General features: G+C 39.2%; 1 protein-coding gene across 3 annotated transcripts in view; it reads right to left on the minus strand.

Annotated features, from left to right (window-relative positions):
• wwox (WW domain containing oxidoreductase) overlaps window positions 1-16,985 on the minus strand; it is a 172,285-nt gene extending 155,300 nt beyond the window's left edge. The window contains exons 1-6 of one of the 3 annotated variants that reach the window (XM_052060287.1): window positions 16,893-16,985; window positions 16,716-16,815; window positions 16,361-16,425; window positions 16,171-16,228; window positions 15,879-16,048; window positions 4,144-4,250 (exon numbers count right to left, since the gene is read on the minus strand). In XM_052060287.1, the coding sequence (XP_051916247.1) occupies window positions 4,144-4,250; window positions 15,879-16,048; window positions 16,171-16,228; window positions 16,361-16,425; window positions 16,716-16,798 (483 nt within the window). In that variant the 5' untranslated portion in view covers window positions 16,799-16,815; window positions 16,893-16,985. Of the gene's footprint in view, window positions 1-4,143; window positions 4,251-15,878; window positions 16,049-16,170; window positions 16,229-16,360; window positions 16,426-16,715 lie in introns of all 3 variants that reach the window. The other 2 variants (XM_052060286.1, XM_052060285.1) reach the window with 2 other exon arrangements.
• Window positions 16,986-17,860: the final 875 nt, after the last annotated feature.

The following is a 17,860-nucleotide window of genomic DNA, read 5'->3' on the forward strand; positions in this document are numbered from 1 at the left end:
GGTCATTTCAGAGCGGCTTAGTGAAAGCTTGTCGGTGAAAGTAATTAATGAAATTAGAATTTTATATTTAAATTACACATCGAACATGTAAAATATGCATGTCACGTGGACATATTTTAAATAACCGCAGTGCAGACAAATAAATATAGATATGTTTTGGGAATAATTTAGCATTTCATATTGACACTGTAAATTTCACAACATTTTATATTTACTGATAGTTGAATATTGTCACAAGTTTTCCATGGTGGAGAAGTGCAAGACTGACGTGATTCATATGTTTTGTCCCAAAGCTAAATAGCCAAAAGATTTGTTTTAAATCATAATTCCCTCATTCAGAGGCCAGGGGACACAGAGAGTTCCAGGCACGACGAAGGTGTAAAATGATCTAGCATTTTTATAATGATGGATAAAAAGATTTTTACATCATTCCAATGCATACAGGTGCATAATTTAAACCATCAGTTTATAATTTGGTACTCTTCTATTATATTGTGTTGACATATTTATTACCATTTTAATCTTCCATTGTTTTCATTAAATGATAGATTAAGGATTAAATTAAATGGTACAAGATTTGAGTTATTTCCTATCATAAATAAACGTCGATATTTTCCTTGCACATTTAGACTTAATTTTTTCTAATTTATAATTAATGTGGCCCATCTGTCGTCGTTTAACTGAAATATGAAAGTAATCCATTATTTTACTATTCATTGAACTTTTTTTCCTTTTACTAATTTTACTGAATAATTAATTAATTCCTTAAAAAAATAATTAATTAAAAAGCTAAATTAATAATATCAATAATAATAAGAGTAAATCAGACCTATATGTTTTTCACAATACTTAGTCTTACATAGACAACACAATAAATAAAATATATACAGTAAATACATACAAATGTTTTAACACATACAATAAATAGATTTTTATTTAATATATCCAATATTATGAAATTAACTACATTTAAATTAATTAATGATAATTACCATTTTTTTTTTTTTTAACTATTTTACAAACATACCTAATTTAACCCCAAAGATTACCTGATATACGACCGTCCTGGCCCATCTGTCCGCATCAAAAATCAAATCCCCTCGAATGCTCTATTAAGTGTGCGCCTTTTTTCCCCCCCTCTCCAACTGTCACCGTTCTCGGCATAGCGCAGCCCATGTGGCTGGGAAGGATAAGCCCTCTGACCCTGCTCTTCCGAACAGCCACTGGCTGTTCTGACCTGCCCATTATCTCGCAATGACCCCACCTAGCCCCATTATTCTTCCGACTGTCAGAACACGGCTCTACACTGTAGCGCTCAACGGCAACATTGGCCCGCACAGTCCGAGGCAAGCGTCGAGGAAAGAAAAAGGCAGCTCAGAGTAATGGTTTAAGCACTGTAGTTAGAGGTGAGAGGTCCCGTGCAATCGGGAGAGCAGTTCCACTCCTGGCAGTCGGAGCGGAACTCGGGAGGGACACCTGGAAGTAGATATGATGACCTTTTGTACGACGGACCCCAAAATATACCCTCTTATCACAACGACCTCAGCGCAGGAGCATGGGAAGGCGAGCGAAGTCCATCCATCATCTTAAAGATTAATCCTACTCTCTATTCTTCTGCTGAATCTATTAATAATGTCAGCAGAGGGGCAAAGATTGATTCTGATATTGTGACTTTTATTCATTAGCCTGTAAATGTGGAGCGAGGGGAGATTCCGTTTGAGAAGGAAGCAAGCTTCAGAGGACTTTGGAGGACTCAGCATACACTAGAATCTCCGGAACCCAATGGCTTTCAGTTAGTATAATTCAGGATTTGAGCTGTACAGTGAATCCTCGCGAGAGGCGTACCTTGATTTTAAATTTTAATTCGTCCAAGGTCAAAACTTAATTTGATCGTCTCGTGGTGCGTATCATTTCTCAAACAATTTTTCACCATTGAAATGAATGGAATTAACATTAATCCGTTCCTGCCGACCCCCCCAAAAAAAATTCCAACTTTTTTTTTTTAGATACAATACCCCTTGTACTTAAAAACATACAGTGATCGAATGTTAAAGAACTTTATGCATCATGATTAAACTACTGCAACATTGATGCGAGTTTCATTAGCCCATCTATGCTATGTTTTGCACTTTGTGTTGGGCATTACTGAAAATGTTTTGGTAGGTTTTTTTTTCAATTTTTGATATGCCCAAATCTGAAAATGTGTTTAACCCTGGAGAACCCACACGGTCAAATTTGACCCCTATAAATTCTGCTACTCAAATGCTACCCTTAAATCCCAAAGGGTCAAATTTGGCCCTCATCCTAAATTAGGATTAAAGCATTAAATGTTTGAAAAAACATATTTTGGTGTTCAGTGAACATATAGCAGGCATTTAATGTAAAATTCATCATTTTCCAAAGAAGAGGAAACCCTGGGTTCTCCAGGGTTAAGGCCTGGTGCACAAATAACTTCCAAAGTTTTTTGTTTTTGTTTTTTTTTTAATATGTGATAGCCCCCCACACAGAAAGATAGAAAATCAGGCATTTAGTTTTGGTCATATTGTATGCTCTGCTCCAGTAATCACATGATCTCACACACACTAAGACAAGCAGGCACTTTGGGTATTTGCCAAGTGGTTCCGAAGAGGATGTGAGGGAGGAGCATTTGTGAGATGGCAATGTGGACATGAAAAGACTGGATTGGAAAAGATTTCCAGCTGTCTAGGGAACCCACTTTTATCCACCCCCCAGCCCCCCCAAAAAAACCAACATCGCAACAACATTGCAACAACATCGCAATAGCATCCTGTAGGACATAGTCAATGTTCCTCTCATTAAAAATATGAAAATTCCCACACACATCCCAAAAAGATTTGCTGTGTAATTTTGCTGTTGAATAAAGATCCGAATGTGCATCAGCACCTTCGGCTCTCCTTGCCCACATGCTTGCATTACAGGACCCGAATTGCTTCAGTCTTCATTCAGGTCACTCAAGCGGCGGCAATGAAGCTTGCTCGTAACTGAAATGTTGGCTTGCATTACAAATCTTGAAAAGCTCTTAAATTGGGTCACTCGTAAGTCAAGAAAATCTCTTGCTCCATTCTTCGACTGCATGCACTGGCTTTTGCAACAAAACTGCCAGCCCCAGGGGCATCCTTCAATTAGAGGTTGTGTTGCATTTCAACACTAAAGATCTACTCTTCCATTTTCATGAATGTTTCTTTTTTTTCGTTTCGGCTGGCTCATCCTCCTCTTCTGCTGATGCTCTCTGTAATCAAGCCAGCACTAATGGCATATTCTTTCTGCTCCAGCGGCCGCATTTCACTTGTTTATTTTCCACACTCGTAAATCTGCGGACGAGTCGCAAGCGAAACGATATTAAAGCAATAATCTTGGGTAATTATCAGATGCTCCTTCTCAGCCCTGCGCCCCACCAACCCCGGACGCCTGTTCAAATCTCTTGAATAAAATTATTTAGTTACCAAGGTGCGCACACAGAGAGAGAGCATGAGATACTCAAAGTTGTTCATGTCATTCATGCAACAGTTAGAGAATTGATAGATTTATATGCCAGCATATTGCTACAGTGAGAAATCATTCAAACATATGCATTCATTTCAAATAATCATTCATTTCAACAGGCAAAGGTTGATTTGAAATCAACTCAATTTATCAAGGTTCCTACATTGAGCCCTTCTTGGCATTGGCCTTGTCGAGCCACCATGAGCAATGTTTTGGTGGCCCTGTCAGAAGCTGCACTGGGCCTGTTCATTCATGATATATGACTTTTTGATTACTATTTTATATGTAGTATCTTTATGCTGCATTTTTTAAGCCTTCAAGAAAAGATTTTTTTTTTTGCAGTATAAAATCTAACTGGATTTTAAACATTTGACATTTTCTGGGATGTTTATCTCGTCCAATCCATTCCTTATCGAATGATTTAACCTGAGGCACAAAAAACTGTGCACCTCACGGTAAAATGATGGTTGATCAGTTTAAGTTGATCAAACTTAAAATATGGAATTGCTCATTGGTGGCAGTAAACCTCAGTCGGTCCGACACAGTCACGGAGTGGCCTCAGGTCATTGAGCCACTGTTAATGGAGAACCCTGTTATCCATTCAACAGTTAAAATTTAAGGCTACAATGAGCAACTTACCCAATCCTCTTGTATGCTGCTGACAGCCTTGTTGGCCCGGGACAGGTTTCGGCAGGCCAGGATAACATGGGCGCCATGCAGCGCAAAAGACCTGGCCGTCTCAAAGCCTGAAACATCAGGACAGAAGCAGTACTTTACTTTTTATTTTTTTGTTTTTTTAATGAGATGCTTCAAAGGGGAAGATAAGTGATTCTCAGAGGTTGGATCAAATGGAGGAGGAAGGGCCAGTAAGAATCAGTATCAAGTTTTCATGTAATTTATTTCACAGAGTGAGCCAGTGGTCTCGGCGCAGAGAGCTAATCATTTCTCTCAGAAGTGATGACACTGATTGAATTATTGTGGTTCTGGTCTATTTCCTCTCGCCCGAGAAGATAAAGTTCAGGATGTGACTGTTGGCTATGAAGAAGGTATTGCCCCGTTCGTTATGTCGGCTTGTTATAGGACAGGGTACGGGGGTATCGGATATAAATTATGTTGGTAATTATACATTGATGGGGGTAATTATGACAAACACGGCTAAGAATAGAGGGAGTCAAATGGACAATCAACCACAAACTGAACCTTTAGTGTGGTGACAGTTGGCGGCATCAAAGGGCCACTGATAAGGCCACAGTTCTGAAATGAAACGCGGTCGGCTGATAGCCAAAGAATTTATCAGTCTGCGACTACAGCACTGCGTGGCTCCAGCCAAATCACGCACTACCGATAAAAGTGACAAAAACTAAGAGATAGAAGGCAGTTCATTTCCAAATTACAAGTCAAAATGGGTCATTTCAAGCCGTAGGTTGAATTAATTTACGAGATCAACTTTCACTGTATTTTCTTATTTCCGGTGACATTTACTGCCAGTCTTGTGAGAGCTGCTACGTTGCTAACTCCCACCTTTAAATTGACTCGAACGTATCAGGCAAACGCGTTGACTGAAAAACTACCAACATAAATGATTGTGGCAAAGAGGGTCCACCGCGAGACAGGACTGTATCAGAGGGCGGATTAATATGAACTGTAATTAGATTATAGGTCCTAATCTGATTTTCATTAAGAGCAAAACTGGGAGGCCTACTTGTGAGGAGAGTGTTAAAGACCAATATCTATTAAAAACCAAAATTGGAGTCAGATTGGAAGCGTGCCGAGCTGACAAGTGAAGCATGGAATTAAATTATATGACTCGTTATTAGGTGTAATGGAGGGGACTGCGCTGGAGAGTGGCAATCATTCCACCCGCGGGAAATGGGGAAAATAAAAACAACATGACAGGGGGAGAAGGAGAAGAGTGACACAGACAGAGATTAAATACATAATTTCAATAGGCAGACAGACCGTCAGGATTCAATAAACAGGACATGTTCATAGAGAGTCTAGATCTTTTGATCAAAAACTTGGACTTATATTGTTTGGGAGTGAAGCGGGGGGGGGGGGGGGGGGGGGGGGATTCCCCCACAGGCCAATAGGGATGATGATTTTGCTTTTTCCACAAAGTTCTTCAAAGTGCTCCTTGTTCTCCTGTGTAATCATATAAGTATGGAGAACTCGCATTTCTAACGCCATGTTGGTTTGCCACCAGAATTGTCTTCACTTCATCTCCCACATTCACCTCACACAAATGGATTTTTAACATCTTGACCTTTTTTTAAACGTGAGACCACACATAAGACAAAAAAAGAAACGGTCAGATTCTATCTTGTCTCCAAGAGTTAAAAATGAACGAGTATACCATGCTGTGTGGTCTGTTAAGAGTGATTTTTTTTCTCAAACCTAAAAACAGCATGAAGTAAAAGAATTCTTTGATACGTGGACACGAGCGCTGGCTGCTGGTAAACAACAATGCCTCTTCCCCCTCACTTGTTGTGTGTACACACCATGAAAGTGAAATTAAGGAGCGCCAGTGTTTTCCATAATGGAGAACAAATTAGAATATGGCAGCAACAACAGGCGGCGTCACCGGAGCCGTGTATTTGCGGCGACAAATAACAAGGGCTCGACATTAATTGTGAAATAACAAGAGAACGAGCGGTGCTGTTACAGACTACGCGGCAGAGAGTGTGACGCTCAAATGAGTTCTCGGTCAAATGTACAACAATGCGAGCCTGTTTCGCCACTGTAGTCTGATGATGGAACATGACGAGAGGTCACATGCGCGCATTTATTTTCTCAGTTTTACTCCGGTAGGTCGCCAAAAGCTGTTTTACAAAATGCGCTATTCTGCCAGCCTGTGGAATCTCACTACAGGTTACCTTGCTCAAGGAAAAGTAATGCATCTCACTGAGTCTTTCAGGGTGCACGAGTAGCCCAGGAGCGACTGACTAGTGCAGTGACTCCCAAACTCTGCGGCAGAATTATGCAATTGGTGCATAAATTATTTTTTACAAATACTTGTTTACAAATGTTTGTTCATTTACTGACATATAATAGACATGAAATCCATGAAAGTAATTGATTAATCGAGTACGACTCAACCTTCATCAGATTAAAGTTGTCTCCAAAACAACTTTAGTTGTTCAACCCCTAGTTGATAGTGACGAATCAACAGACCCTCTGCTGGAGTACTATACTCCGTTTTGTCTCAATTGCTTCAAGGCACAATTAATCAAATGTGGATTTCACTCAAGAATTCAACGCACAGCTATTTCCTAGCAAACATTTCCATCGCCCTCTGAAAAAAAATGTACAGATGCCCATGGGTGCAAACACACTGCAGAAATCAGTCCATTACGTATCAACATTTTTCTTTTGTATCAAATCTCTATATTCATTACGAAATATATATGCAGTGCTGGGTGCTGGATCTGGTGTACTTGACACTGTACTAATCAGAAAATGAAAAAGCACCACAACTGCTAAAAATGTGTTTTACTATATGGCATAAAAGAATGGTGTAAAATGTCCATTAAGCAACGAATGCTCTTCATGGTACATTAGGATCCTGGCCCTTCAGATATCCCCCCCACCCCCACCAATAATGAGTGTGATTTAGTGATTTCACGCTTTGTTTGTCCTCCGTGGCCGCCACCCCTTCTCTGGACCCCCCCCCCCCCCCACCACCACCACCACACACACACACACACACACACACACACACACACACACACACACCCTCGTACACAGGTGTATTGGCTCAGGGTAATGAGATCATTACCAGCCGAGTCAGTGAGCGAGCGGCTTTATTTGGCAAACGCCGCCACCGCAGCCGCCTGCCTGTTCTCGCTCACTCTTGATCTGCATCCAAAGAGGCATTTAACTAAAATAAGCTCCGTTGTACAATTGGACAAACACAAGTCAGTTGAGATCATTACAAGCCCTGTGGGTAAATATGTCAAGTTCCCACGGTCCTCTCTCAGCAGAGCGCAAGAGGCGCTCAGAGCGCAACACATGAATAGACAACAGACTACATCGCTTTGCTGACAAAGAATCACTTCTCAAATGAATTAGAGCCATTTTAACTGCAAGACAAAGTATAAAATGTCTTTGCCCGCGTGTGCCTACTTCTGAAGCGAGGAAGGAATGTTATGGATGTGTGACACTTTATTACACAATTTAATTCTCTATTTCTCTTGGACTATGGTTTTTAATTTTCTGCAGTCAAATTCGTTTACGCATTAAAATTCTCAGACCTTCACATTAGGTTTAATGGTACATTTTCGGGGCTCATCAAGACTGATGGAGCAAAATGCCATTCACTCTCACATCTCATCCGAACTAGCCACAAACCCCTTTTTACAGGTATATCTCAATAAATAGTGGTAACAAAGTTTGTTTCAGAAGTTCATTTCAAAAATTGCATACACATGCATTGAAAACATGGGAGAAGACTTTTCAGATGGCCAATTCCGACCAAATGTGTTCATTTAAAATCTTAAGATTCTTAAGATGGTCAAGTTGGAGTTTTCAACTGTTAGCGATAAGCAAAACTATCATTAAAAAAAACACACACAAATATAAAATAATGAAATACTACCCTGTATGTTGTAATAATATGACCTCACTTTTGAATTGATCTCCAGAAATATTGTAAATAGATTTTTACATTAAATTCTAAACTCAAGGCCGGTGGCCAGATCCGGCCCACCATGTCATTTTATGTGGCCCACGAAAGCAAATCATGTGTGCCAACGTGCATGATCCTTGCTAAAATGTGCACCGACATGTCACATTGTCAGTGTAACAAATAACATTGAGATTTTGCAATAATTTTGTTACCTTCTTTACACTCACTTCAACGATAATTGAACAAACTAATGTAGCTGACTTGAGTGATTTCAAAACTAGTAATCCATCAATTTGTCGTGTACAAGTAATAATGCGATGAGACAATTAAAAATGTATGTGGTTTCACTGTCATATAACGCCCTCCGAGGGAAGAAAAAAACTCCAAAGTGACCCGCGACAAAAAGGAGTTTTACACATTACAATAATCTTGTGTACTTGTGTATTTTTCCAAGATTGATATATTGACACAAACACACTGGAATTAGGTTGGTACATTCTCACAACCATTTAATAAGAAATCTTTTAATACAGTTGTATATAGTACTAAGATTATTCTACTTCTTCCTTTCATAACTTTGCTGCTGTGAATCTGGAATTTCTCCATTGCGAGACTAATAAAGGTATTCTTAATCTTAAAACGAAACGTCACATGACCATCACCACAGCAGGCCGAAATGCATTTGTAGAGTTTTGAGCTGGACAGTCAACCCCACAAATAAGAAATGAAAACACTCGCAAGAGGCTGCTCTAGGGCACAACTCACACCCAAACGCTTAAATGCTGACTAACCTCCCAATTCCCCCTCCTAGTTCAATGAAGGCAACAATAACTTTTGACACCGATATGCCACAAAATGGAACCCAAAGCAATACTTTCAGGATTCCAAAGCAAAACAAAATGTGTAAATATATGGCTCTCTGAGTAGCGAATCCTGGCTATGTGGGGGAACACTGTATTGTATATTTTTACATACTGATAGCCTGCAATGCTCCACATTGAAAAAAATCATCAATTTATTTGAATGCCAGCGTATACTTCGGCTTTACAGATACCTCATCTGCTGAGCATTTGGCTAGGTGAGGCTGTTTATCTGTTGTTGCCATTTAGCTGAACTGATTGAGGCATGGCATAAATATTGAGCCATTGCCAGAATGTGAAAAAGAGTATACTTCTACCAAATATCCGTTGATAGATGGATTTGGAAAATTTTTCACAATGTCTCAGTGCTATGTACACTTCAAAATTGTGTTCTTCTACCCCAAGGTAGAAGGACCCCCCCCCCAATACACACCCATTTTTTCAGACTTTTAAGATCCCATTTAATTCCACTGCATTAGCCCATAAGGAGGGAGATGTCACCCCAAAAGTGGGATGTATGGTTCGTAATTACTGCCCAAGGTTGAGCTGTTCGAGGCCAGAGCGCTAAAGTGGTTCTATTACCCCTCCCTGTCCCCTGCTGTCTAAACCCTACCCCCCTACGATTGCTCTGAACCTCCGTGTCAACTTCCTGAAAAAAAATCCGGACACAATCTCTCATCATGGTCTTGCACAGCATTACCTGACAATGGTTTTTAGAATGTGGGAGAGTATCTGAGATTCGAACCCTAGCTGCCACACACTAGAGTGGTGATTCTTCACCATTGTGCATCTGCAGTACGTTTCAGAAGTATTGAAACAGCAATTCCTTTGTTTTTATTGTATGCTCAAGGCATTTGGGGTTCAGATCAAAAGATAAATACCGGTAGGATACAAAAGTTCAAAAGTTGAGCTCACTTCACGTCACATCAGCTCTTTCAGACTGGTCTCCAAACATCACTCGAAAGTTGCATTTAATGTGACTAACTGAGCGACATGCTCATTGCTGGGCTAATAAACAAAAGGTACCGAAAAAAGCCAGGAAAAAAAAAGAATCTTGACTTCCTCACGCGCCTAGAATCCTCCACACACCACAAATATCTCGTCAGAATTCGATAAAACCGCTGGATATGATCACAGATAAACTGTGAATGCCATCTAAGCCACAGGCAGCCACTCTGAGATGCTCCAGGACACACAGAATAAGACGCAGACACGTCACTCTCGCCGGGAACATCTTTTTATCCATCTACTTCCTCCCGCTATGAATAATGCATTTGCCTCCTTACCCTCGCTCTGCTTTAACGCACGGCCACGCCAGTCTTTGAGGGGGGCGGGGGGTCCTTATTCATAAACAGTGGTGCGGTAAATACCACAGCTTTGAAGTCAATTTAATGGCAGTTATGCTTAACAAATCTGCCTCAATCTAGTGATCAGCCACAAAGCCGGGCTACCGATTTTTTTTTTTTTAATCTGTACACCGAGGCTCTCCGCAACGCTGCAACTCACTGAATATGCTTAGAGATCTCTCCATCCAGAGAGAGGAGAGCACCAGCTCTGACACTTAATCCTCTCCCAAACCACACTCGGATCAACACAAACATGGAACAATGTTAGTCTTTCATGAATAACATTCGAAAAAGTATACAGCTACGCAGAATATTATGAAGCGCTTCCTCCCAAATCCTTATCATTTCTCGCTTCATTTATTGTAGTTCCTGCATTGACCCAGCATATAAACAACAAGAGCACATGGCAGGTAGGGCCATGAATTGAAATCGAGTAGAGCTGTGGTTCTCAAACTTTTTCAAAGTACCGCCTAAAAATAACACTTAGCATGCCGAGTACCACTATAACAACTATAAAATACTGAAGCATAGGTTTTATTCCTAAAATGTGCATTTGATGTAATTAAAAGTCATGAAAACAGCATCCACAATTAGAACATAAACACTGCTCTTAAGTAAAGGAAAATATGAAAAAAAATCATGTAATAATCAGTCATGTAACACACAAGTTCAAAAAAAATATTCCATAAATATTTGAAAGCAAACAGTCGACATTTTATGACAAAATGTTGTCTTTAAGATCACCAGCCTTTGCCTTCTATGGCAGATGCAATAAACAGGTAAATATTGCAGCAGTTTTTTGTATCCAAGCACATCTTGTTTATTCAAATAAAAGTTGATTTCATGTGAAAGTAACGTTTATGATTTTTAGCGTTGCAGATGAGGCAGGGAAAATCAGCCACTTTTGTAAAAAGCGACCTCACTTCTGCGAGGCTCCATGAGTCAGTTTCCAATTAAGAGCAGAAACACACAAAGCCAGTGTGACCGTGTTTGAAAAATTATTTTTTATTCCTCTTTCCAAATCGTCTAAAAACACCCGAGCCAGTGGCTTTGACAAGCAGTGGCTGAATCACTTTACCCGGCTTGAGAATACTAAGGAAGGCATGCACTGTTATTTATGCCAAAAGCACTGCGCCCCAACAGAGCAGGCAATTGTTGACTCCCTTGCGGGACAGGCAACTGGACACATTAAAAAGACATGCAAGACATGAGGTAATGGCCATTCACAAAGCAGCAGAAGAAAAGGAGAAGTATATTAAAATGGTAATGCCTTAAAACACTCAACTAATAAAGTTACAAAAACTAAAATAATGTAGTTTAAGAAAGGTTCTGGGGTTTTGTTTTGTTTTGTTTTGGGGAGTGGGGCGGGGGGGGGGGTAACCGAGGACTTTGCAGCGTGCTAATGGAGCATAGGTAGACACGGACCACAGTGCACTTGAAGGCTGCTTCAAAATAATCTATGATCTCAAACAAAAGTGGCGCCACCAGGCAAACTATGAGCCCATCATTCTTCTATGTATGTTTTGATAAATGAATGCTTTAACATGATAATAGTCATATTGTTATTGGAAGTCTGAACTTAAATTATGTTTCCTGTAAAAGAAAGTGAGTTGGTTGAATTTACAGAATGCATACACATCTCGGTGCATGGTCAGGGTGGTACCACCTTTGCCTCAATTTGAGACAGAAAAATCCCTGATATTAAACTAAATAAACACGCTCTTCTACTGACTCAAACAAAAAAAATGATTTTCACAAGACTGTGGCCCTTAAAGGACCCATGGACCCCTGACCAGCAAATGAGCAAAGAGTTTATTTCATCGGAGGGAAATTAGGACTGGAGCAGGTGTGTGTAATGGGGATGGATCGGAGGGCTCGGGCCTAGGTCAAAGCCACTTAGAAATCATTGAGGAGGTACAACCACGGGTCTATAAGAGTGAGAAAACCTTTCAAGGCAGGAGAGAGAAAAGGGCTCTGGAGAAAGAGAAAACAAAATGAGATCATTCATTTCCATTATAACGATTAAAAACACCATTCAGGTTTGTAGTGCTTTTTAATTTACATGGAAAAGCGGCGTGAGGAAGACTAATGTGGGGGGGAATCCGCCGTCGTGATCACATCGGCAAAACAGAGCGAATTAAGTGTCCCTACTCTCAGTGTGACTCTCCTTCAAGGCCGGTCACAAAATCTGACATTTCATGCGTAAATAAACTCCCATACGTCGTTTTTTTCCCTTTCTCTCTCTCTTCTTCTTCCTTGTGCATTAAGAAACTAAATTAAAGACATGAAATGTAAATGTGCTAATTAAATAATATCCTTTCATTCCTAATAAAAATGTCACATTCCCCTGCGGAGAAATACGCACTCAAGAAAATGGAAATAGCCTTGACACTTGGATTAAAACACTATTGATGCCATTAAAATGCTAAGTGGGTCCAGCCAATTGGCATAACCACATTTCACTGGTGGAATGTCAAAGGAGCACACAAGTAGAAGCAATTACTATAAGAGTATTGTTAATTACGAGGTGCTGCATATTTAAGATGTGGTCGAGTAAAACAAAGGTTATGTTAATATGGGTATAATAAGTATTTAAAATGTCGCTGTCTTGTAAGCACAATGTTTGATTATTCTCGGGAGAAAAAGCTATTTCTTGGTTCTATTCAGAGCAGATTACATATGGACTAAATGCATCACACCCGCGCACAAACACAAAAAAATGTTAAACACAGACTTTGCTTCTCATTATGATGTTTTTAAAAGCAAAATTGGACATTTGCAAAGCAATTTGGATAGTTTGAAGGCTGAGCGACAGTGTGAACCTCTTGTGCACTCTTGTGGTGAAAACTATACAACAGGCCCTCCGATCATTTCAGCTTTTCTAAACATTTTATTTCAGAGTAATAATCTGCTTTTCAGGTTGCAGAAGGTAGTCACATTTCTATTCAAAACCCCTTGAATGTTTGCTTCCAATTACAATGTATAGCAGTGGTTCCCAACCATTTTGGTTTCGTGTACCCCCAAACCTTTTTGTCATACCACGAGTACCCCCTCACTCATACGTTTTGATGACTCTCGATACATAATCAAATGCCAGATTTTTGAGTTCTAAAACACCGACACCTCTCTAAATTTCATAACTCAATTTAATATATAACTTGTGACTCATTTGATGAAAAAAAATGAAATTGGGTCTTAGACAAAGTTAGGGAAATTATGAACAGCGCCAAATACACAGTGTGACAACAAAACCTTCAAGGTTCAGGTAAATGGCAACAAGGACCAAAAAAAGTGAAAAGAAAAACCTACTAGAACATCTAAACTTTATTGGGAGTTAAGCAAAGGCAGGTGTGTGCCGACTCTTATTTAATGTAATTTTGAATGTGTCTGGTTAATTCCGAATTTTTTGTTGAATTGTACAGGCCACAGGTCACATTTAATGTGGAATCATCTGAAATTATTTACCTTGGTCTCTTTTCTACATCACAAAACACTTGCATTTGAACAGCGGTTTGCAGACGTTATACCCACTGAATACTAGACAGATGTACAAAAAAAAATTGCCAGGCTTTTTTCCCCTGCATCATCCAATTTGGGCAGAGTAGGGTGTCAGTTAGATTATTTTGAGTTTTTGTCATGAAATCAAAAGGGTAAGAGCCTGATTTAATAAAACCTAACATGAAGTACACAATGCGTGAAATGTGTTTCTTAAAGGTTTTCCATTTGTACGATACAGGAAGTATTGGTCACGATGTGACGCGGGATGTCTTCGGACAGGGTTCATTCTCTGTGATGGATACCAAATGCGCAAAAAATAATTTGAGGGGAAAAAATATACAACAAATAATTTTGTATTTTAAAAGAGGGCGATACATTTCAATCACAGTGTAGTTTATTAAAGGTGACCACGTTCATTCACTCTCTAGTCTGTTGACAGTGAAAATATTTGAATTAAAATAAAAGACACTTTTGCATAAGACTGCATATCATTTTTACACAATCCATTTGTTAATATGAGCCTTGACAGATAAATGGGAGAAACATCAAGGATAGGGAGGCAATTAAGTTCAGAATCTCCATTGTTCCATCAAGGTCCCAAGGCAGCTGTAAATCTACTATAGTGCCCCATCTCATAATGTACATACAGCAATTAGACAGCACTGCAACACTTTTTTTTCTACAAAGCATTTGAATATAAAGACAATTACGCATTTTATGTTGATTTGATTTCCCCAGAGCTGTCGTTATCCGTCCCAAACAAAGCACAACGTTTGTAAGGGGAGACCAACATTATGCTCTGTTCAAAGTTCAAACTAAAACCAACAGCAGGAAATGCATTGGTTTCCAAAGGATTTGATGGTGACTTACACTTGTGCTGGCACGCTATACGTGCATTTGTTGCGATTAACAATGACATTCAATTCAGCCCAGCTAATGAACTTCAATACAGTCTTGTTCGGCATTACGCGGTGATTTGTTGAGGCTGTCTTACACTTTGGAGGCTAATGCTGATGAATGCCCGGCTGTGACGCAAACTTTTATCGTGCGATACTACGCTGCCACCTAGTGGTGCTTTTGTTGAAGCGCACAGTTAATAGCAGGATCAGAGACAGAAGCCTTGTGACATGACACTTGAATGGACTATGCGGCCCGAATGGCCCATTTTTCTCTTTAAAAAAATCTCTTTCTATATTTCGGAATCAAAACAAAACTAACTTGCAATTTCACTTGTTTGTTTGTTTGTTTGTTTTTAAATAAGTAAATAACCAATCTTGGACCGCCCCTTTCCATCATCAAGATCGATATGCCACCCGCCCTCGCCCATGTCCTGGTGTGACGTCAGCAAAACAACTGGAGACATTTACAACCTAAAACTGCTGAACGCATATGACCACGCTCAAACTTTACCAAAATGTATCCGGACATCTCTACTTTAGCAAATGTTTCTTAATTATTTTCTCTAACATCCCACGTAGGAAGAAGAAAATCTTTCCAACCCCCACAACTCTCCACAAACAAGTAGAAATAATCTCTAAAGTAGAACTTGTCTACAAAATAAATATAAAAGGTACACCTCTGCATAACATTGTATCCTGATTAACCTTAAAGAAAACAAAAAAGAAATAGATCAATTAACAAAGAATATTAGGAACATAGCCTCTCTCCACATTTCTTTTCCAACCATCCATTCCTTTTCCAACACCGCTAGGTGGATATGCAATTACATTTTATTATTGTATTTGAATGAAATTGTTATATTTGTTGATAGTGATGGTACAACACTAGATCTCAAGTTTTTGATAAATCAGAGCATGGGTTTGGGAGCGCCCATTAAATTTTGATATTTTTGGCAAAAAGAAGTGTGGTCACCATCCTTGAGATCCCCAGGAACAACTGGGTTAATTTTTACAAAACAAGTATTGATGGAAAGGGAATTCAACAAGGATTCCAAATCTGCAATCATTTAGAAGACTGAAAACTGAAAAAACACGTAAGGTTTTTCAAGTCAAGATGCCTTTGTAACTGTGCATAAATAGAACTCACCAATGCCAGAGTTGCCGCCGGTAATCAGGACCACCTTGTCCGAGAGATCCCGACCTTGAAGGATCTCCAGAGCTGCAGAGTTACCATCATAGCGTTTTGGCTTCACAATCACATCCTCCACAGTAAACACTTGGCGGGGGTCAAAGTAAGTGCTCCGCTTATTGATGTGACTAGCAGTAAGAAAAATATTGTACAAAAAAATACATCTGTATTCAGTAATTTTACAATTGCAGACAAACAAATCAATTTTAATGATACCAAACATATGCTGCATAATGATGAATCTACTTACTCGACATAAACTGTTTGACCGTGCTCATTGGTGTTTTGCTCCCAGCCATATGGCAAATCTGTTTGACATAAGAACATACATGACATACCTTTTTTGTGGGACATTATATTCAAGAACATCAACTACAACAATTTAATAAAAACTGTAACGAAACGCTAATACTCTCTGTAGTGCAGAAGAAAAATCAAACCTCCAGCACAACGTTTCTTCTTTCCAGTCTTAGGGTGTTCCCATTGTGTTCTCATCTCGTCGTGGCTTATAGCACAAACACACATACACACGCACACAAAATTAAAAAACGTATTGTCATTGCATCTGTCTATTTTATTGCAATTACTCTCTGAACACAAAGCAAAAACATAAATTAGATAAAAGGTCAGTACAAAAGACTACCGCAGAGCATATGCACACTTAAAATAAATTATACTATATGCGTCATCCAGTTGTGCAGACTCATTTCCGTGTAATACTGGCAAATACACACTTTTAAAAGGCAAACTAACATGTGCCAATGACTGTTAATGTGGTTGACGAAGTGCACTCACTTTGCATAGTAGACCCATCCATCTTTCGTTGATCTTTCCTCCCATCCAGGAGGTAACTCGTCCTCACTGTCAGTATCGTCCATGCCAGCGTACTTAAGAGCTGCCATTCAATAAGCGTTTTAGGATGGGAAATTTAGAACAGAAACGCAAATCGACAATTTAATCTAAACTACGTACACAAAGACACTAAGCGCCTTATGTACAAAATAGTAGAGCAGCACGGTCGATTCGGTACTTCCGCAAAAACACGATGACGTGTACAACGGTGGCTGATGGGATATTGAGTCTAAAGAAAAGAGACGTTTACTTGTAGACCAGTGGTTCTTAACCTGGGTTCGATCGAAACCTCGGGGTTCGGTAAATCAGTCTCAGGGGTTCGACGGAGCCTCTGCCATGGAGGTTAAGACACACCCGACTCAACATGTCAATTAGTTATGACATGCCCGCTTGGCCATCACTGGGTGGTTCATTTTGTGCCCAATTTAAAAACGAATACATACTTTATACCTATACTGATTGTGTTTGCTTTTTTCCGTTTTTAATAAATGAGTTTTTAATGTCTTGAATTTGTAAAAAATAAAAAATCATATTTTTAACTTTCACTAATGAAGAGTTCAGTGAATGTGCATATGGACTGATTGGGTTCGGTACCTCTAACGAGGTTACGAAACACTGTGGTAGATTTGTTACCCTCATGTTTTTCATACATTTAGTGACACGACATTTGCATTGCATTTGTTAACAATAGGATGATAATCGCATATTTAATAAAATGTACAGTAGTTTAATCCTTGACATGACCATATTTTATTAACTGACAACATATTCTGCCAAATGTGTCTGTTTTTAAGGGTGTTAGAATATTACAGAGACAGGAGCCTATAGACAAGAGAAGAATATTCATCCATCCATTATGATGACGTGCCAGCGCATTATTACAATATTGATTTGTTTTTGAGTGTCTCATGTTTTTGTGTGTCTCATACTTTAGTCTTCATTAGGAGTCCTGTAATATTATCATGATGTTTCCCACTAAAATTGGTTAATTAAATTCATTAATTCAATTTTATTCATCCATCTCATAAAATATTTTTAATTAGTCTATTATGAATAATACCACTTGATGGATATATAAAGTGGTATTA

The sequence above is a fragment of the Hippocampus zosterae genome, chromosome 3 (genome assembly GCF_025434085.1).
Source record: "Hippocampus zosterae strain Florida chromosome 3, ASM2543408v3, whole genome shotgun sequence".
In the NCBI taxonomy this organism is placed as follows: Eukaryota; Metazoa; Chordata; class Actinopteri; order Syngnathiformes; family Syngnathidae; genus Hippocampus; species Hippocampus zosterae.